General features: G+C 53.1%; 3 protein-coding genes across 3 annotated transcripts; 2 read left to right on the top strand and 1 right to left on the bottom strand.

Annotated features, from left to right (window-relative positions):
* Positions 1-1,019: 1,019 nt before the first annotated feature.
* JN550_010223 (uncharacterized protein) lies at positions 1,020-2,072 on the top strand (the record flags this gene model as incomplete). The annotated part of the gene is made up of 2 exons (XM_049308453.1): positions 1,020-1,026; positions 1,117-2,072. The coding sequence occupies 2 exons, from the start codon at positions 1,020-1,022 to the stop codon at positions 2,070-2,072; spliced, it is 963 nt and encodes a 320-aa protein (XP_049167797.1).
* Positions 2,073-5,158: 3,086 nt separating this feature from the next.
* On the bottom strand, positions 5,159-6,572 carry JN550_010222 (uncharacterized protein; the record flags this gene model as incomplete). The annotated part of the gene is made up of 2 exons (XM_049308452.1): positions 5,159-6,115; positions 6,192-6,572. The coding sequence occupies 2 exons, from the start codon at positions 6,570-6,572 to the stop codon at positions 5,159-5,161; spliced, it is 1,338 nt and encodes a 445-aa protein (XP_049167796.1).
* A 2,287-nt stretch (positions 6,573-8,859) lies between these two features.
* Positions 8,860-18,540, top strand: JN550_010221 (uncharacterized protein; the record flags this gene model as incomplete). Its single annotated transcript, XM_049308451.1, has 2 exons — positions 8,860-15,335; positions 15,390-18,540. 2 exons carry the CDS (start codon positions 8,860-8,862, stop codon positions 18,538-18,540), a joined length of 9,627 nt encoding a protein of 3,208 aa, XP_049167795.1.
* Between the last annotated feature and the right edge of the window lie 3,098 nt (positions 18,541-21,638).

Genomic DNA, 21,638 nt, shown 5'->3' with positions numbered 1-21,638 from the left:
GATCATGGCTAGGTGCAGCGGCAGTATTCAAACGAACATCGGCGGAACAGGCCTTTCCATGATCCATTTTACATGCCAGTATGTCAAGTAGCCAATGAAGTAAGCATGCGGTTGAAGTCTCTCAATAAATGGCTAGGTCGAGAAACTAGCCTACAGCTAGGTTTTCGGAATGTACTAGCGGGGTTCACAAGTAAGGTCGACGTCGTGCCTGTGCGTTTATGAAATGTACCATACTGTCCATTCTACGAGATGAACATGATCGGACTTTTGGTCACGACCCGGAAGGCCTAGGTCTAATAGGGATAATGGGAGGTGGGTAAGATAAGCCCAAGACAAGGTGGAAGTGAAGGCAACGGTCACAGCAGCTGCAGCAATCCGCCACAATCATCTCCACTGCAGATTGACTTCTGATTTTCTCGACTTCTGATTTTCTCGACAGTAACAAGACCTTTCATGCTATTGTGGTTCTCTGCCGCAATTGTCACATGGCTTTGGAAGAATCATCTCATCAGACCCGCTGTCTAGTTCTTAGCCAATGAAATGGTTCTTCCAGAGCAATGTGACAATTACGATAAACAGATTCGTCTGAGAAAGCTCGGAAATGAACTTTAATATATTCTATCGTATTGGAAGCTCAGGTATATGCCTGTGGAAAGAAACAGGTTCAGGCACGACCGCAGTCTTATATTATTTTAGAGTTGATGGGGGCAGTGTGATGCGTGGCATAGGAGCATGGCCATGTAGATTGATACCTTAAAAAGGGCCGAGACTGTGTAAAATGAGCGTTGATTATTGAATAATATAGAATGCAAAGCTTCTGAATGAGAGTACTCTGCTAAGACTTCGATCCGTCAATCTCCCGCGTGTTTACCGTTCGACCTCATAGCACACATTGCGTTTTATTTCGGTTTTTTTTTATCCCTCAAGCTTGCGCATATCACTTTATCAACTCCGTCCTGAGTCCCGTAAGCAATAGAACATGCCCTCATCCCTCAGAACTCCGTAACAAAAGATTGTGTATGAAAGGTACTCTTGTCCCTTGCCACATTCTGGGCACCTTATGCCTTTGTATTCGATGGACAAAGCCTAGTGCCTGATTGACTCAAAGTAGTATAGGAATCGCAATCGCGATTCCGGCAAGAACTTTCACCCCCAACCCGGAGTTCGTGGCAGGCGCGGCCGCAGCGGGAAGCGGAGTGGCTGCATCCGCCTCGCCTGCCATTACCGCCGTGGGTGTAAGTGTAGTAAAAGTTGCGGCGAAGGTAGGCGGGGTTGGAGGCGTGGGAGCAACAGGGGCGGTTGGAAGAGTTGTAACCGAGGGAGGAATAGGAGGCGGCGGCGGTGCAGAGCCTGGTGGAGGAACGGGTGGTGCAGAACCTGGTGGAAGTGGTGGTGCAGAACCTGGCGGCGGAACAGGGGGTGGAGGCGGCGCTGAACCCGGAGGAGGTGGAGGCGGCGCTGGGCCTGTAGGGGGTACTGGAGGAGCCGGTGGTGGTGGCACTGGGTCTGTAGGTGCGGATGGTGGTGCAGGTGGAGGAGGTGGTGCTGGACTCCTAGGGAGAACAGTCGGTGGAGGAGGCGGAGGTGCTGACCCCGTAGGAGGGATCGGAGGCGCAGCTGGAGGAGGAGGAGGCGTCGATCCCGCAGGCGGTGGGGGAGGAGGTGCAGGACCCGTGGGAGCGGGCGGTGGAGGGACCGGTCCGGTTGGTGGCGGCGGAGGGGGGACCGGAGGAGAAGCTGGAGGAGGAACCGGAGGAGCAGCAGGTGGAGGCGGCGGAGGAGGTGCCGATCCCGCAGGCGGTGGTGGAGGCGGTGCAGGACCTGTGGGAGCAGGTGGAGGAGGAGGAGGTGCCGGTCCCGTAGGCGGAACAGGCGGCGGCGGTGGCGGCGGTGCTGGTCCAGTAGGCGGAACAGGCGGCGGTGGCGGCGGAGGTGCCGGTCCAGTAGGCGGAACTGGAGGAGGTGGCGGTGGAGGAGGCGCTGGATCTGTGGGAGGTATTGGAGGCGTAGGAGGTGGAGGAGGCACTTGTGGATATGGGCTCCTCACAACAACTGCCCTCCCTATGATGTGAGGCCAGCCACAGTTGGTGTTAAGACTGGCAGTATCTGACGCGTGTCAATCAGTTTGGTGAGCTCGCAAAGTAAAGAATACTAATGTTTATACTTACCATCGCTGTGACACGCATCTAAGTTGTCTTGCCGTTTGGAATCATACTCAGCAACGCTAAAAGCGCCCAGCATTAGTAGGGGAAGAAGTGTGTGGATATGCATCTTTGAATGAAACGACAAGAGGTGGTAGCTGTGATAATAGATCAAAAGTATTTGCAAGCAAAGCTTTGCAAACATGAATGCCTCTCCCCACTGTTTGGGCGGATGGGATGTTCGTCCATTTATATAGTCGAAGGGCCCGTCATCGCATCCTCATCATTAACTCATAATCATTCTGTATGGCTTGGCCTCGCCAAGGCGGTCATGCGGATATACGTGTACGGCGCTACCTCTCTTGAATAGTTGGTAATATATCTGAATTTTCTTTTCGGATGCAGCTTCCTACGCTGGATTAAACCATATTAGAAGAATGCATCGCGATCGCGTAATGCGACCATCGATCACCCGTGACTGGAGGTATATGCATCGCCGTCCTAGGCAAGCTGAAGCCAAGGCTTCAAGAGCAGTGAGAGGAAGGTATGTGTCGTCAGACAAGAACGATCGACAGAAGCATTTTGGTGGAGACTCAAGGGTTATTATCATCATGTTACTATAAAACTGCCGATGCCGATCGGATATAGAGTTATATACCGAGATACCTATATCAGTCGACCGTTGCGAGGCAAAACTGCCCACCACGCACCTGTGTGATTGGGGAACCAGGGGTAATGGACAGGGGTGGGCAGTGCATCGCCATGCGATGAGCTGGCCCCTTGCTGCAGTCAACTTAACCTTATTTTGTAATCTGGGAGGGTCAGATTTCTTTTCTAATGGGTCCGCCAACGAGGCGGGTCGGTAGGAAACTTTCGCCCAACCGCACTGCCAAGCACGAAAGCACCAGATTATAGAGCGGGGAGCCAGCTTTCCAGGAGTAGGACAGAACGTCTTGTTTCAGAACTGCATAGCACCAGTAGATTGATTGGCTGTCGCATCATTACGTGCCGTCTGGGCGTGGTTCAGATGGAGCAAGCTTCTGGAGTTCTTCTATTTGGGTTGCCTACCTGCCGAGGAGGTAGTTTAACGTTGTGATTGGGCTTCAAGCGCTACGCAAACCTTAACTTCTCTCCACCGAAGTGCCGAGGACAGACATAGGTACGATCGTCAATCTTCTAGAAAATCAAGTTTGATCAGTCTTCTGCCGAGCATACATGACAAAACTTGCCGTTGCGGAATTTTGAAAGGGACTTGGAGTAATTGTGCCGCCACCGACTGGCGGACCTAGTCGAGCCGATGGCAATGCAAAGAGCCCGAACTGGCCTCGATGATCGCAAGGGCCGCGGATCCTCTTGACATGAGATGTTCTAGATGGACATAGAGATACCCAATTTGTTTCAGAAAGAGCTCATTACATCAATGATGAGATGGTGAAAGAGTTTCTGGAACATTCATATCCACATGTCGTCAGAGGTCCTCGCGTCAGAGTGGTCAGCGAGGAAATCGCCAGAAGAAGTGTACAAAGGATTCGTGATTGCTGTAACAGAAGATTGAACTCATTCTTGGCTTGCGAGCAGCCTAATATCGGGCTGCAACTCTGATGGGTCTTGGCCCTTGGAAATCCTTCCTTCATGAGCAGCCTGAAACTATCAAGGGCTCAAAGTAAAGAAGATGACATCCGGGTTCTCTTTTCAGTCTCTTCCACAGGTCAGGTCGCATCGGCTTTCTTTCCCTTTCCCTTTCGAGGGCTGAGCTACTAACTGCCGCTTCAAAGTCTCAGAGGTTTATACCGAGGGAGATATGTTGACCTGATTGCTTACATGAGTATTTCACTGACACATCGATCATGACCTTCTTGTGTTTTTCAATGGACGCTAGTAAAGGAGCAAGTTTCAATTAGACCTGGATTAGTGCATTCTTTCTCGACAATAGTTTCAAGCGCGCGCAGCGGAATAACACCACTTGCCCAGAAGATGTCATTGACTATAGCGCGCATATTCGCTGTACGGTGTTCCAAATCAGCCAAAATTCTCTGGCCAATGAAAACCTCTCGGGCGGATGTTTGCGTAGTTAATATCAACTACAGCTGTCTTCGGAAGATAGACCGTTGAAGAAGCTTGCTACGGCAATCTCTGTCCTGACTGGAACTGGACTTCCGCGCAAAATGAATAAGGTTCAGTCACGTTTGAAGTCGTAATCGCCACCTGAAGCCCAGAATTATTGTAATCTACCTTAATGCGACATACGACCAACTTAGGATTGATTTTCGATCTACATCAGATTCGAATGATTGACGGAACTAATGAACTATAAAGTATTCGATCCGTAAGGAAACGAAGCGGCTTAGAATGATTCAGTGACACCTGGATGGCCGTTATCTCGATTGGTTTCTGGAATTAGGGAGAAAGACTCCGGACTTCGCCAAATCTCAAACTTCTACGACCACCAGTCACAGAAGGGTTTCAATACAGTGCTGATAACTCCAGGGTATGTTCAGGTGCGGCAAAGAAGCCAAGTGGCATAGTGCCACTTCTACCTTAACTACTACGAGATTGATCCTCCACGTCTTGGAGCAACCAACGAGATTGGCTCCAAAAGATGGCTATGGCAGTCAGTAACTTAGGGTACTCCGGGGATTTATTTGAATTTGCCTTCCGAATATAGCTCAGACTATGCATGTGGTACGTCCAAGCACGTTTCCAAAGCAGACTTTGGGGTCGAAGCCGAATCCTACGTTATAGTCCAGTGACTCACTGCAACCGCATGGAAGCTACATGCGGAAATATACTATTTAACAGTAAAGCCTTCCCCCATTCTAAAAGGAAACGGGGAGGATACCGTCACAGTATGGTTAGTGCGGAGCGAGAACAGGTCAAATCCACGAGCTCTGAAACTTAAATCTGCATAGTAATTAAAAATTCCCCCAAACGCCAGCCGCTGAGTTCTTACAAAGTAGAAACAAGAATCGCGATCGTGACGGTGCAGAGCACCGGGGCTCAGTCGCGTTACGTTGTACTCATTTCTCATCTCCACCACCATCCTTCTTGTCGTCACCGGCCGCGTCTTTCTTCTTGCCATCGGCCTCATCCTTCTTCTTGTCGTCGGCCTCGTCCTCATTGGAGCTTCCATCCTTGCCATCACTCTTCTCCTCCTTTCCCTCGTCCTTACCTTCGCCAGCATTATCACCCTCACCTTCCTTAGCGACCTTGTCATCCTTACCGCCCGTCTTCTTCTTTTTCTTCTCGGCCTCTTCCTTCTTTTTCTGCTCTGCCTCCTCCTTGGCCTTTCTCTTCTCCTCCTCCTGTTTTGCCTTCTTTCTCTTCACCTTCTCTTCCTCCTCAGCTTTTGCCCATTTGTCACTGTACTCCTCCTCGCCATTGGTTGCGTGGAACTTCTCGCTGAGGCCGGTCAGGCGGGGCGCGTCTGGTCCGATCTTCATGCGGCCGATAAGACTAAGCATGATGGCGAGGCCGACGATGGCGGTCAGGACGAACCGGTAAGAGGCATACCACGACGGCACCCAACCCCTGACGGCGGCGCGCGAGTCCGCAAAATACAAGCCCACAAAGGCGGCAAACTGCGAGGTCAGACCGAACTGCCAGGGGATGAAAAGGGTGGGCCAAGCAACGACGGACGCGAGCAGGCCGAGGCCGTAGCGGAAGCGGGTGCGGTCGTAGCTGGGCGTCTTCTCGGCATACTCCAAGCCCCAGTGGATGGCGCCAAGGAAGCTGATGATGACCGCTCCGTAGCCCAGCTGGATAGGCTCAATAACGCCTAGCCAGTATCGCGCAGAGTCGTGGTCCATGAGTATGCCGTTGAGGAAGCTCGACGAGGTCGGCCAGTCTGTGTTCAAAGCCCACGACAGGTACAGGGTGCTGGCTGATGTCGCAAGGTACGGGATCGTTCCGGCGAGGCCCAGGACATAAGACTCCTTGGGGACGGTGTTGAGAGCAAACGTTTCTTTCACGAGACCCTGCGAGGAGGTGACACGTTAGTTCATAGTCTGCCTGCGACCCAAGTGCGAGACCGTGAATACGGAAGAGACCCACCAAGTCGTGTTTTATGCCCTCGGCGACGGGTGTAGCTTCAGACCGAGGCTTCTCCTTGCCAGTCTCCAACAGGTGGCGTACGCTGGACTCGGACGAGACAGACTCCGGGTGCGGCTTGAGCTTTTGCTCGGCCCATTTCTTCTCCTCTTCAGGGTCGCGGCCCGACTGCATCTGGCCCGGAGGCTTGGTAGCATAGGCTGTTTTGTGTGTGAGGGGGAGAATGCGCGACGCAATGGGAAGAGAAGCGGCTATCCTGGGGCTGGGCGGCGAGGTGAAGTATGCAGCATGGCGTTGCGCTTGGCGTGATGGAGTCGTCGTTATCCTCTGTCGGGCAACAGCTCTCGTGGAGCCTGCCAACAGAGGTCGCGTGCTCCGAAGCATCGTCTGGGTTCGGAGACGGGATGGCGGGTAGTAAGGCAGTGGAGGGAGCGGGTTACCGAGGCGGAAGCAGTATCACAATACTATACAACACGACACGACACGACACGACACGACACGGCCCAGCAATAAACGGCACAGAAGCTGGCCCTTGGGAGAGTCCAATTGATGTCACGAGAGCATTCGAGAGAAAGTGTGTTCTTGTAGACAGGTGAATTGGTCAGAAATAGGAGGGGAGCTGCGGTTTGGATGGAGGACAACAAGTGGTGTTGATGCAATAGCTTGCATGGGTTCCAGATGCCGGACCAGGAGCGAAGCGAGGCGAGGCGAGGCAAAGACAGCAAACCAAGGTTGTAGAGCTTCGTCCGTACTACGGTGGTGTATGTGAATGCGGGACCCCGTTTCCAATCGAGGACATCGATCGATCCCGCGCCCCGTCTGTACATACTGTAACTTACCACACATTTCCCCCCGAGTCTATGTCCAGCTATCCATCCAATGGGTTCCAGCCAAGACCCAGGGGGGAGCTTGACAGGAGCTTGGGGACATGGTGACGTAATGCCCGGCTGGGAACAGCCTACCCTCGGCTCCACCGGGCTGGTCTGGCTCCAACGTCGACGTCTATTGCGGCTGGGACCACCCCTGCTGTCCGACAAGGGAGCCCGTTAAGCTCGACACCCCGCGATTTGTGGCTTGGATGCCCAGGTACAGAGCAACTCCCTGTACGGAGCGTGTAGATACACGGCAGCTGCCGAGAATCTTCAGTTTGGAGAACGATGAGATCCCGTGTGCTGTTGCAAAAATGATAATAGTGTCGACATGGCCTTACACAAGACCGGGCTATCTCCAAGAAGCCCTGGGCCCTGGAGATCTCTAGGGCCTGCGCCTGAGCACTGACGGGCTCCGTGTGGCATGTGTGACGTCGGGTGGTGGCCCAGTCCCAGTTTCTCAGGCTCCCGAGGTCGCGGCCTTGGACAGAGCTGTGGTCCATGTTTAGTGATGGACGACCCCAGGACAAGATGCGAGCCCGCAAATCAAGCCCGCCAACGTCACCTTGGCTGCTTTGGTCGTCCGACCTTGAACACCGTTTACTCATGTACCGTGGTTTGTCTTGGTCATAGAGCATGACAGCGAATTTCCTGTCTCATCCCCCCGTCCCCCCAAACCGAGCGAGATTCCGGAAGATGCACCAGCAACGTGGCAGGCTTGGTTAGGTTGGCTTAGGCACTCAAGTCGCTGGTTGAGCTTCAGTGGGATTATTTGGTGGCATAAGGACAACATACCTGTCGTGCTAGCGTGGCCGACAAGCCACAAACCAGCAACCCGAAGCCCAAAAGCCTGGCTGCACCCACTAACGTCATACGACAGGCCTGGGAGGCCAGGCCCAGCAGGTTGGGATTTCTACAGACAGTATCTACTGTACCCGACAGTACCTACAGTAGATACCCTAGGTACCCTAGGTAGGTGCCTTGCGCACTACCTAAGTTGTATGCCACCAAGTTATGTACATCCAATAGATCGCAGGTAGGTAGTTAGGTAGGTAGGTAAGTTAGGTAGGTAGGTGGTCTTTTCGGTACCTAGGTAACTTAAGTGGTCTTTTTGGGAGTCTGGGCGTTGGGGCCGCTTCCATCACATCCACACACAACCTGAACCAGGCACCAGCATATTTTTTGGGCACATCCACTCCAATCGTCGTCTCCCAAAGCAGACAGACCAAAAGCCAAGGCCCTGGACAGCCACTGCTTGCCTGTCAAATGTGCATGCTGGTTGGTTTCCCCCCGTCTTTCCCATGAAGAAACCCTCTTATCCTCAACCTAATTACTTGACCGTGAAGCGCGACTTTCGCGTCACATCCCTTCCTTTCTTCTCTCTCAGGTGATTGAGTGCTCGAGTGCTTGCTTGCTTGCTTCCTTGCTTGCATCCATCTGTCTGTACGGGTACCGGAGCGGGCGGGGGTCTTCTTTTGACATCTGATTCGGCTTCCCACGGTTCCTACGAACTGCACGATACCACTCGGCGCACTGGTTTGGTTCCCTTTCCCTCGTACTCCATCTCTCGTGTCATACTCGCCGCGGCACCATACTCTACTGCAACAGCCAGTCAACTTCCCATAGCCCTTGCGCACCACTTTGTCGACGATCACGACTTTCCCACCTCCAGAATCTGACATCGCGTTCCCACGACATACGTCATCACACCTCAGGCGCGCTTCCTGCCAATGAAGCATCCCGACACCCCACCCTAATCGACGACATTTCCCCGGCCCGGGTCACGGCACCACCCGATCAACATGTTGGAAGGCTTGGTCGCCGGTCTGCTGAACCGCTTCCTGGGCATGTACGTCAAGAATTTTGACCCTACCCAGTTGAAGGTCGGCATCTGGTCCGGCGATGTAAAGCTGCGCAACCTAGAGCTGCGTAAGGAGGCGCTCGACCAGCTCAAGCTCCCGATCAACGTCGTCGAGGGGCACCTCGGCGAGCTGACCCTCACCATCCCCTGGTCGAATCTACGCGGCGCTCCCGTCAAGGTCTTCATAGAGGATGTCTTCCTGCTCGCCTCGCCCAAGGAGGAGGCCGCCTACGACGAGGACGAGGAGGACCGCAGGAAGCAGCGGCTCAAGATGGAGAAGCTGGACTCGGCCGAGCTGCTGAAGGAGCGTTCCCAGGCCGGGCTCAGCCAGGAGGAGCAGAAGAAGAGCCAGAGCTTCACCGAGAGCTTGGTCACTAAGATTGTCGACAACCTGCAGGTCACCGTCAAGAACATACACGTCCGCTACGAGGATTCCATCTCCACCCCGGGACACCCCTTTTCGCTCGGTCTCACTCTGGAAGAGTTCAGCGCCGTTTCCACCGATGGCGATTGGAAGCCTACCTTTATCCAGAACTCGACCAAGACGACACACAAGCTTGCCAAGCTTGACGCCCTCGCAGTCTACTGGAATACCGACACAAAGCTGCTGGGCTCGGGTCGTGAAGCCCTAGCAGACGGCGACGACACTCTGTCCCACGACGACATGATTGCTGAATTCAAGAGGATGATCGGCAAGGACGACGGCGGCGACGACGTGGACGCTGCACAACACCAGTTCATCCTGAAACCCGTCAGCGGACAGGCCAAGATCGAGCTCGACAAATCAGGGGACACTCACACCCCCAAGTTCAAGGGCAGCTTGCTGTTCGATGAGATTGGTGTCGTTCTGGATGATGACCAATACCGCGATGCTCTCATGATGGTCGACCTCTTCCACTACTTTATCCGGCACCAGGAATACAAGAAGTTGCAGCCCAAGGGAGTCTCACCCAAGGAAGACCCGCGGGCCTGGCTCAGGTTCGCTGGCGATGCTGTGCTCTCCAAAATCCACGACCGCAATCGGCGGTGGAGTTGGGATTACTTCAAGGAGAGGCGGGACGATCGCCGCCGGTACATCGAGATATTCAAGAAAAAGAAGGCCAACCAACATCTGACCCCCCAGGAGACGGATGACCTGAACAGGCTGGAGATGAAGCTCGAATACGAGGATCTACGCTTCTGGAGATCGTTAGCCCGCAATCAGCTCAAGAAGGAGAACGCGGAAGCCCTCAAGAACGCACCCCCGAAGGAGGAGCACCCCCAGGGATGGCTTGCGTGGGCCTGGGGCTCCAAGCCGTCGCAGCAGTCTCAGCAGTCTGACGAAAACACTCAGATGACAGAAGAGCAACGGCAGGAGCTCTACGAGGCTATTGATTGGGACGAGAAACAAGCACTCGCAGACGCAGTGGACGCCCCGCGGGATGCCGTAAAGATGCAGTTTGATGCATCTCTCAGTACTGGCAGTTTCACCCTCAGGCAAAGTCCGCATGGCGCCAAGAGGGATCTCCTGAGTCTTCACTTCGATGTTTTCAAAGCCAAGGCACTCAAACGAACCGATTCCGTGCTCGCGGATCTCAGCCTTGGAGGCTTCCGTGTCAATGATGGCACCACCGCCAACTCCCTGTTCAAGGAGATCGTCAGAGTCAAAGATGCACCAGAACAGAGCAAACAGAAGCGGCTCTCGATTGTGGACCTAGAAAAGACGGAGCACACTTCCTTCTTCGATCTACAGGTGGAGCAGAACCCTCTCGACGGCCAAGGTGATTTCGCCGTGACCGCAAAGTTAAAACCCCTCGAGATCGTATGGAACCCCAACTTCGTTGTGGGTGTAGTCGACTTCTTCAAGCCCCCGGAACGGCACATGGAGTCCATTAGTGCCCTCATGGAATCGGCTGGTGCCACAGTCGAGGGCCTAAGACAGCAAACGAGAGCTGGTCTGGAGTTCGCTCTCGAAGAACACAAGGCCATTAATGCCAAGTTGGACCTGCAGGCCCCGCTCATCATTATCCCGCAAGATATCACGACTAAGAGGTCGAATTGCCTCATCCTCGATGCAGGTCACATCAGTGTCAGCAGTGAACTTGTTGACAAGGACACCTTGAAGCAGGTGCAAGAAAAGCAGCATCAGCAGTATTCAGATGAAGACTTCAAGCAGCTAGAGTCCCTCATGTACGACCGTTTCCTCGTAAAGCTTACCTCAACCCAGGTCCTCATCGGCCCATCCATAGAGGATACCAAATCTCAATTGGTTGAGAAGGATGATGCTCGCATGTATCACGTCGTCGAGAAGATCAACCTAGACTTTGTTGTTGCTCTATCGATCCTTCCCAAGGCCCCCAATTTGACCAAGGTGAAGATATCCGGGCGAATGCCGGTCCTGCACGCCACAGTTTCCGATACCAAGTACAAGAGTCTCATGAGGCTCATTGACGTTGCAATACCAAAATTTGGTGGCGACGCACAACAGACCCAGGCACCACAGCGGCCTAAAAGGCCTCGCCTTCTCAGCAGTGCCTCGAGTAGATCACGGAAAGCCCATCGACGGAAATCGTCAGCCAACCTGTTTAACACACAACAAACAGCTGTCATACTTCACGATGACGACGACGATGATGATGACTTCGAAGATGCGCCTGACGGGAGTACAAACCAACAGCTCAAGATGCAGCAGCGCACCTTCGAATTCAAATTCGCTGTCGACAAGCTGCAAGGCTCCTTGTACCGAAGTGACCCAGATGGTCAGAAACCCGACGCGTTGTTGGTGGAGCTGGTTGCCGAGAACTTTGATCTTGAGTTCTACATTCGACCTTTCGACATGGCTGCCGAAGTATCCCTCGGCTCGGTCACCGTCGATGACTTCGTGGACAACCCCTCCGCAGACTTCAAATCGATCGTTTCTTCCGGCGACGTTGAAGACAGACAAGAGAAACGAGATCTCGTCAAGGTCAAATTTGTCAAGGTCAAGAGAGAGTCTCCCGAGTTCATGCCGGTCTATGAGGGCATAGAGACCAACATCAACGTCGCTGTCTCCACCATAAACCTTATCGTGACCCGAAAAACACTTCTCACACTGCTGGATTTCATTCTTGTCACTTTCACCAACAATGACAACGTCAGCACCCAACGCCAGAAGGCTATCATTGATAGTGAGGAAGAAGATGAGGAAGACGGCGATGACGATAAGCCCCAGATCATTGAACCGTCCCCTGAGTCGCCACAAAATGACGCAGGATCCATCCGAGTGAAGGTCGACCTCAAGACTATACGCATGATTCTGAATAATGACGGCATCAGGCTTGCTACGCTATCTTTCAACCATGCCGACGTCGGTGTATACCTGTCTGGCAAGACGATGCGTATTGCGACAAAGCTTGGCGACTTGAGTTTGGTGGATGATGTAAACGTAGGCGCATCGGAAGACTCAAGCTTACGACGACTGGTCACAATCCAGGGCGACGAGCTGGCTGATTTCCGGTACGAGACATTCGATTCGAGCAATGAGAAGGCATATCCTGGATATGACTCGTCCATCTTCCTTCGCGCCGGCTCCATCAAAGTCAACTTTATGGAAGAACCGTTCAGGAAAATCATTGAGTTCTTAGTGAAATTCGGCAAGATGCAGGCGATCTACAATGCCGCGCGTCAAGCCGCTGCAAACCAGGCCCAACAGATACAGCAGAGTACCAGCCGGTTCAAGTTTGACGTCATTGTGAATACACCCATCATCGTGTTCCCGGGGTCAATTTCACCAGGCCGACCGAAGCGTGATCTGATCACAGCTTACCTTGGAGAGATATATGCGCAGAACAAGTTCGCTCCTCTGGATGATTCGGAAGATTCCGAGGTGGCTATGAAGTTGTCAGCGGGTATTCGAAATGTTAGGCTTACATCGCTCTTCCACTACGAAAAGGACGAAGCGGAGGAGTTGGAAATGATCGACCACGTCGATCTTGGCTTCAACATTACATATGCCGAGCACAAAAAGGGATGGAAGCGTCCAGATATGGAGATCGAAGGCAGGATGACCGATCTAAACCTCAAGATCACTCAGTATCAGTTAAGCTCACTCCTTGCGATCTCAAAGTCCGTCCCAGCTGCATTTTCTACCGACGCTGAAGCAAGCGGCGAGGAAGCTGAGAGAGATGTTGACGAGGGCACTCTCCGACGAGCTAAGACCATGTCCTCGACCACTACCGGCGGCGATAACTCGCTGATCGATTTGGGACCAGAACTCGGGACTCGCGAGGATGCCTGGACAAAACTGGACCTCGTCTTTGATGTCCACAAGATTGGTTTGGAATTAATCGACGCGCCAGATGGCAGGCCCGTGGGCAACACAGACAATGCTAGCTTGGCGCAATTCTCATTGGATGACAGCAAACTCAAGACTCGAATGCTTTCCGATAACTCTCTCGAGGCCGAGTTCGTCATACACTCCTTCACCATCCAGGACTCCCGCCGGAGGGATGGCAACAAGTTCCGAAAGATCATGACTTCTTCCAATAAGAGTGTGCAGCAGTTTATGGCCTCCGTGTCCATGAGCGGTGGCCAGAACCGTAACGTGATTGCAATGGTCGCTGTTGACAGCCCGAGAGTTATTTTTGCTCTGGATTATGTGTTTGCCATTCAACACTTCGTGTCAACTGGTTTGCAGTCTGATGAAGCCCCACAGGTTGAAGATATCCCTGAAGAGTCATCAGATGGGTCTGATGCCGACTCTATGCAAGTCGTCTGGACTGGTAGTCAGTCACAAAAGCCTGGGCAGGAGCTTCAGAAAGACGACGCAAAGCAGGACGGCTCACAGATGAGCCTCGCCTTCCGTGTTAATATCGTGGATGCTCAAGTCATTCTGATCGCCAATCCCCTAAGTTCAAGTTCAGAGGCTATTGTGCTGGGCACGAAGCAGGTGCTCTTGTCTCAGCAGCATGCACTAACTTTCCAAGTCTCCCAGGTCGGCATGTTCCTGTGTCGCATGGACAGATTTGAGGAAAGCCGCCTGCGTATTCTTGATGACTTTTCGATACAGCTGTCGATGGACAGCTCCCAGTCTAACTTGACGAGCATCCACATTGACATCGAGCCCCTGATTCTGCGGCTTTCACTGCGCGATATCTTACTTGTCCTTCAAATCATCAGCAAGGCATCCGAGCTGTCAGCCGACAAGCCTGAAGATTCCAAGCCCAGCGCTTCCGATAAAAAGGCTCAACAACTTCGAGGCGATGGCCTCAAGCAGCGCACTGCCAGCGGTCGTGGTGGTTCTACCATCGCCAACCGAACGAAGGGTGCTCGGACAGCTGGCACTGTGACGACCCGTACGCGCAAGTCATCACAGCCACAGAAGCCTGTTCACGATTTGAGCAAGGGCCCGAAACGGCACGAAGAGTTGACTGCGACCATCGACGGGATTCGTGTTGTACTGATAGGTGATGTCCATGAACTGCCTATCTTGGACTTGAGCGTCAAGAATTTCACGGCATCGGCAGCCGACTGGTCAGGTAGTCTCAAGGCGGAAACTGCAATCGATATGTATATTAATGTGTACAACTTTGCCAAGTCCGCCTGGGAACCACTGCTGGAGCCTTGGCAGGTTGGTCTCGGTGTGGCGAGAGCCCAGGACACTGGATTGCTCTCGGTAGACATGCAGTCAAGGAAAACATTTGAGGTCACAGTCACCACCGCCACCATTGCCTTGGCATCGAAATCCTTTGATTTCTTGACTGAAAACGAAGATGTCCTTGGCAAACCGCGGGGCGCCGAGACGGCCTACAAGATTCGGAACTACACCGGATTTGACGTGATTGTCCAGGCCAGGAACCAAAGCAACACGGATAACATCTCAGTCAGACTTGACGATGGCCAGGAAGCCCCTTGGAGCTTTGAACACTGGGAAAAGATGCGTGAGAATATCATGTCTGACAGCAATACGGCGAACAGTGTGACGGTGCAGATCGAAGGTAGCGGTTTTGATACTGTCAAGAACGTCCGCATCAATCGACAGGGCGAGTTTCTTTACAGCCTCCGACCCAAGACGGACAACACGATGCACCGCCTCCTGGTCGAAGTTCAACTCGGCAACGACAATGTCAAGTACGTTACTCTAAGATCACCCTTGGTGGTGGAGAATGACACGCAGATACCTGTCGAGCTTGGTGTCTACGATGCCCAGGAGGGCCATCTGCTCAAAATCGAGAAGATCCCTCCTGGGGAGAGCCGACCCGCACCTGTCGCGGCATGTTTTGTCAAATCTCTTCTGGTACGACCGGATTCTGGATTTGGTTACGCATGGTCGTCAGAGCACCTTTGGTGGAAGGATCTGATCAAGAGACCAACTCGTACTTTGGTATGCAAAGGGGAGGGCAATGATCCATTCTACTTCCAGATGAACACAAGCTTCGATAGAGGCCACTTCCTGAACGGGTAAGCTATTATTTATATTTATTTATCACTTGATAAATGCTAACAAGTAATTAGGAGATACCCGTACATGAAAATCAAACTTTCGCCACCCATCATCCTCGAAAATCTCTTGCCTTACGACTTCAAGTACCGTATCTACGACAAAAACACTAAGAAGGACTGGACCAACTTCCTCCGAAAGGGCGGTGTTAGTCCTGTGCATGTCGTGGAGCTGTCACATTTGCTTCTCATGAGCATTGATATGCAGGACACTGTATTCAAGCCCAGCGAGTTTGCTATCATCAACCCCGGGGGCCAGGATGACTTCCGGAAGGAGCACAAGCTGATTTGCAAGGATGAAGAAGGCCTTCAACTGCAGCTCCGACTTCATTACTTCAAGGTTCCTGACGGTGGTGGCGCATTCAAGGTCACTGTCTACAGTCCTTACGTCGTTCTAAACAAGACCGGCCTCGATGTCAATATACGTGGCAAGCAGTTCCTCCAGCAGGCCAAGAGGGCGGCCGGACAAGCACCTCTGACGGACAACTCGAACAGAGAGCAGCCCAAGGCACTCCCCTATATGTTTTCATTCGCCAGTGACGACCACCGAAACCGTGCCTTGCTCAAAGTTGGCGAATCGGAATGGAGCAAGCCTCAAAGTTTCGATGCCATCGGCAGTACATCTGACGTTGTTCTTCCGGCAACCGACAAGAATACCGAGTACCACGTTGGCATCACGGTCGAGGCTGGCCAGGGAAAATACAAGATGACCAAGGTCGTCACCCTAGCGCCCAGATTTGTCGTCCAGAACAAGGCTGGGGAGGAGCTCAACATCAGGGAGCCTGGGTCTTCCAACCTCATGACTCTCGAGCCTGGCGCACTTCAGCCTCTTCACGCTCTACAGCGATCCCACATAAAACAGATAGCCCTCTGTTACCCTGGCATCAACAATCAGTGGACATCTCCGTTCAACATCTCAGACCTGGGTACTACTCATATCAAAATAGCCAAAGCTGGCCAGCGGCAGCGCCTCATCCGAGTGGAGACATTGATGGAAGACGCGACTATCTTCTTGCACCTAAGCATAGAGACAAAGAATTGGCCCTTTTCTATGCGCAATGAGAGCGACACAGAGTTCACATTCCACCAAGCCAATCCCAACATAGACGACGATGGGGCTGAAGACCGATCCGGTTGGCGGCCAATCCGGTACAGATTGCCACCTCGGAGCATTATGCCATATGCCTGGGACTTCCCTGCTGCTAAGTTCAAGGAGGTCGTCATCACAGCCCATGGCAAGGAACGACACATCAAGCTAGCTGAGATTGGCAACCTCATCCCCATGAAGATTATCGGCACCTCGGGTGGTCAGAAGATCATCGATATCAATGTCGCGGCTGACGGTCCCACCCAGACTCTTATCCTGTCCAACTACAAGCCTGGCAAGAGTTTGTACCGGCAGAGGACGGGGACCGGATTGAGTACAAACAGCACCAGCGGATTCGAAGTCAAACAGCAAAATACAGGCACTACCTTTCAGGCCCATCTCAAGCTCTCGGGCATCGGAGTCTCGCTCATCAACTCCCAGCTCAAGGAACTGGCTTACATCACGTTCCGGGATGTGCAGCTGAAGTACAATGAGTCGGCGCTGTATCAGAATATCAGCACCTCAATCAAGTGGATTCAGATCGATAACCAGCTATACGGCGGACTATTCCCCATGGTCCTCTATCCTTCTGTGGTTCCCAAGCAAGCCCAAGAGATCGAGATGCACCCCTCACTGCATGCCATGGTCACTAGGGTTAAGGACGACTCCTACGGTGTTATCTATATCAAGTACGCAACTCTTCTGCTGCAGCAGATGACGGTTGAACTTGATGAGGATTTTATCTACGCCGTGCTGGACTTCACGAAGGTACCGGGTGCATCTTGGACCGAAACCCACGAAGGAAAGCTTTGTGACGAAGGCTTGGATATCCCTGAGCCAAAGCAGCAACAGTCGGGCCAGGACATCTACTTCGAGGTCCTGAACATTCAACCTATGCAACTCGATCTCTCATTCATGCGCACAGAGCGTGTGAATGTGGAGGACAAGACTTCTTCGCATAACCCGGTCATGTTCTTCGTCAATGCCATGACCATGGCCATCGGCAACGTCAATGATGCGCCCATACGTTTGAATGCCTTACTACTAGAGAACGCCCGCGTGTCAATACCCGTACTTGTTCAAAACATGTCCAATCACTACAGTCAAGAGGTCATCTATCAAGTTCACAAGATTATTGGCAGCGCTGACTTCCTGGGCAACCCAGTCGGTCTGTTCAATAACATCAGCAGTGGTATCACAGATGTCTTCTACGAGCCATACCAAGGACTCATTATGTCCGACAAGCCTGAAGATCTTGGACTGGGTATTGCCAAGGGTGCAGCCAGCTTTGTGAAGAAGTCGGTCTACGGCTTCTCCGATTCGTTCTCCAAGATCACCGGCAGTTTCAGCAAAGGCCTCGCCGCAGCGACGCTGGACAAGCAGTTCCAGGATCGCCGTCGCATCACACGCGCGCGGAACCGTCCGAAGCATGCTCTCTATGGCTTCACAGCCGGCGCCAACTCGTTTTTCACATCAGTTGCCTCTGGCGTCGGAGGCGTAGCCAAGAAACCTCTCGAAGGTGCTGAACAGGAGGGCGCCGCGGGATTCTTCAAGGGTGTCGGAAAAGGTGCTCTGGGGCTGATCACCAAGCCCGCCGTCGGCGTCTTCGACTTTGCCTCGAACGTCTCTGAAGGTGTGCGGAACACTACGACCGTCTTTGACGGATCCGAGCTCGATCGTGTCCGCATCACGCGATTCATCCCACAGGATGGCATTGTGCGGCCATACAACCAGCGTGAGGCTTTGGGCCAATCTTGGCTCAAACAAGTCGACAACGGCAAATACTTCAACGAGGAATACATTGCACATTTGGAGCTACCGCGTGAGGATATGGTCGTCATGGTGACGTACAGCCGAATTCTACTCATTAGAAGCCGGAGACTTACCACCGAGTGGGACGTCCCACTCAAGGATGTCCAGACCATCGCGAAGGAGCGCACAGGAATCAGCATCGTGCTGAGGGGCGGCACAAACGGACCCTTCGTCCCCGTCGGGGAGGAGAGCGGAAGGGGATTCTTGTACCGCATGGTTGCTGTGGCTGTGGAGGAGTTCAACCGGAGATTCAGGGGCTTGGAGTGAGGAACCCGCAGCCAGAGGGGGACGGGTAGATTGAAGAATGTATCGGATGCGTTCACCGTGGGCATCCCAGGTTGACGGTACACGAACGTCATGTTGAATTGGGCATGGCGTCTAGGCGTTGGTTTCGAAGCATACGATAGCCTTCCAGAGAGATATTAATGATAACACACATTCTTCCCTCGCTTTTCCACTTGCTGCCTTGATTGGGTGATCTGGCGTTCGTCTATCTTCGGTATCAGGCTTAGGTCAACGAGCAGCGTATGGTATCAAGAAGGGCTCAGTCACAAACATTCCCACGCATTAGACTGGGTATAGCCTCTGTAATCACTTGGAGCATATAATGAAACACGCAAAGCTCCAGACTACCCAGTAAGTCTTCCCCCAATTCACGATCTAGCAGCACTCTAACCATTCTTAACCGCTGCCATCGCGATAGAGCGATATCGATAAAGACCCAGGGGGGAAGTCCTCGTGTCCTGGGGATATCGACCCACGTAGCTGGTGGGACCCGGCAGTCACGGCACGCAGCATCTATCTTCTCAGCCCTGTTTACAACCTTGCTCCGCTGTGGGTGTTTTAATGACATCAGCGAGGACACGGGACGGACATGACGGTATCGTCAACTCACGATAACCGGGCTGGCGGTTACCTAACTGGGCTATCTGGGCTTCGAAATCGGCCACTGTGCACGATGACGACAGAGACAGGGTATCGTGATCAACCCCCCGTACTGCGGTACTGTCACCCCCACCTTTTGAGGCGGCAAGGCGGCGGCGGGCGGCAACGGTGACGCTGTGCCATTATGCGTTAGGCCCTTCCGACTTCCGGCTGGAGTCGGTTATTGCTTTAGTTCACTTGGGATTTATTTACGGAAGCCACTGACAACACATGCACACTCATCAGAGTCTAAGACGCTGACAGGAAAAGACCCAGGCCGCCGTTGCAATGACACAGCAAGTCGAAGGTTTCCATTGATGAGAGGGTCGCCATGAAATGCCACTGGCCCCGATTTTTTTCGCTGACTGCCCAAGCTGGGATACGCCAGCGTGAAAGCTTCAATCATCTCTCCCAAGATCTCTAATGACATAACTATTTGGCATGGGTATCTGCGGAGCGTCTCCGAGGAACAACATTGGTCAACCTAATCTCGTCACAGGCGTTCCAGCCGTTGGCAGGCCCTGCCCTATCGTTTACCTGGTCCCGAGCATCCTCGTTAGTCTGCTGGGCCTCGGCCGGACGCTGAACGAATTGCTGATAACGCGGGATGCTCTAACTTGCATAGTACGACGCTCTGTTCGCCTCTCGCTACTTGCATCATGGACGGCAGTGGCCTTATTGTAAATCGTGCTGACGGTGGCGAGCTGCCTCTCCTGCCGGTAGGCATCCTTTGCTTACGCGGTTCTGCGCCTTCGACCTTGTACATCATTTGTGAAACGCTCAGAGGATCGTTTGTATCATAGAGCCTCGCAGTGGCCTGATTGCAGTCCTGACATGTGCAAAGATCGCCGCTAATGTGGGTTCGCGAGGCCCCTCACACAGCAGCAGCAGCGGGCTGGCGGGCAGGGCCAAAGGGCGGGCTTGCATTTCAAGGGTCCAACACGACCCCGCATCGCGCTTGGCATCTCGGGGTTCGACTGTTGCGAAACGGTCGGCGAGGAGTCCGGGGGTGTTGAGTGTTGAACGCGGGATCCCCATTCCGGAAGCTGGAGAGAAACATCGTCGGGTGCCGGACGCTGTTTACGCATCCATACATACTGTAGAAGTCATCCGCGTGTAGTGGCCCATTCTGATGGCATCCAAGAGGTGAAGGCATCGTGCGAGCACCCCGCACCCACATGGAATCTCCCCCCAGCTCGTGCCAGTTTAAGCTCACGGCGCATGGATCACGAGACACACCTCCATGGATGGTAGATGCTCCTTGATTCTTGATAGATGATAACGTGACTGCTCCCAGCACGCGGAGCGTAAGGATTAACACTTATTAGTTGCACACCATCGTGGTGGGGTCTCGTGGTTTGATTACACAGAGTGACTTGGCGCCCTTATCAGCGTCGTTGCTTGACTTCATTGTACCGAACAGGTTCTGGTTAGTGGTCGGACAGGAAGCATACTGCGAGGGATGGCTGACTGTTTTTGTAACACGGACGCTGACCGACAAGGTTTGTCACCCCAGCTGGGCGCGGTTTACATGCCCAGTAAGGCCAGGTCGTAGCAATGGAGGCTTCTCCAAGGTCAATGCTAATGAGACCGACAGTGCTTGAGTAGTGACGCGGATATAGTGAAACCGGCCGCTGTCTCACTTGGATTGATGCATGGTCAGAATGCTGCATCTTTGACAGCGCTGATCAAGACGCTATTAAACTGTTACATTGGGCGATTGGCGGCCGCTGTAACGACGCTCGATGGTACCAGAATAATAATGCCCGCACAGGCCGAGGCTGCACCATTCACCATTGCCAAATGCTGCGGAGGGAAGCAAGTTTTGAATTAATTTAATACAATTTTCACTGCACTATGCAGTGCTATGTGGTAATCCTCCGTCTGTCAACATTGCTGCGGCTGCTTGCCCGAGTTGTGAGCCAAGCGAGCCATGAAAAGAATCAGGTCATGATGAACTCTAAGTCATGTCGCCCGAGGCCTGCGAACACAAGCAAGGCCTGTACGTCGCAAACTTGCCAGGCAGACGAGCAGAGGTCATGGTCTGTGTAGGCTATAGCATTTCCGGGATCCCATTGGGCCGGGCGCGGCTCCAGGGAATTCGCCATAAGTCGTTTGGATAACCATTGCATCATTATTGCCGACGAAGCCACAGCGACGCCCCTCGGCCGCGCAAGGCGTAGTGGCTCGCACCGCGGCGAATCGGACAAAAAACAGGGTTTCTACAAGGCCAACAAGACCTCTCCAGGTTGACAAAGCCAGAATGGACGAAGCCACAGCTGGAGCACCCGAATGTGGAAATTCCAGGCGTGGTCGGACAATTAGCAGGCCCAGTAACAGCTGGGAACAGCGCCTATCCTTCCTGATTCGTTGAGCGGTAGTCATCATTCAGCGCCCAACGAACAAAGCCGCACCGCTCTTTGATGTGCTCGACACCGAGA

This window comes from Neoarthrinium moseri, assembly GCF_022829205.1.
Source record: "Neoarthrinium moseri strain CBS 164.80 chromosome Unknown scaffold51_Wmoseri_CBS_16480, whole genome shotgun sequence".
In the NCBI taxonomy this organism is placed as follows: Eukaryota; Fungi; Ascomycota; class Sordariomycetes; order Amphisphaeriales; family Apiosporaceae; genus Neoarthrinium; species Neoarthrinium moseri.
The sequence above is the reverse complement of the archived record's forward strand: the minus strand, read 5'-3'. Positions and strand labels throughout refer to the sequence as shown.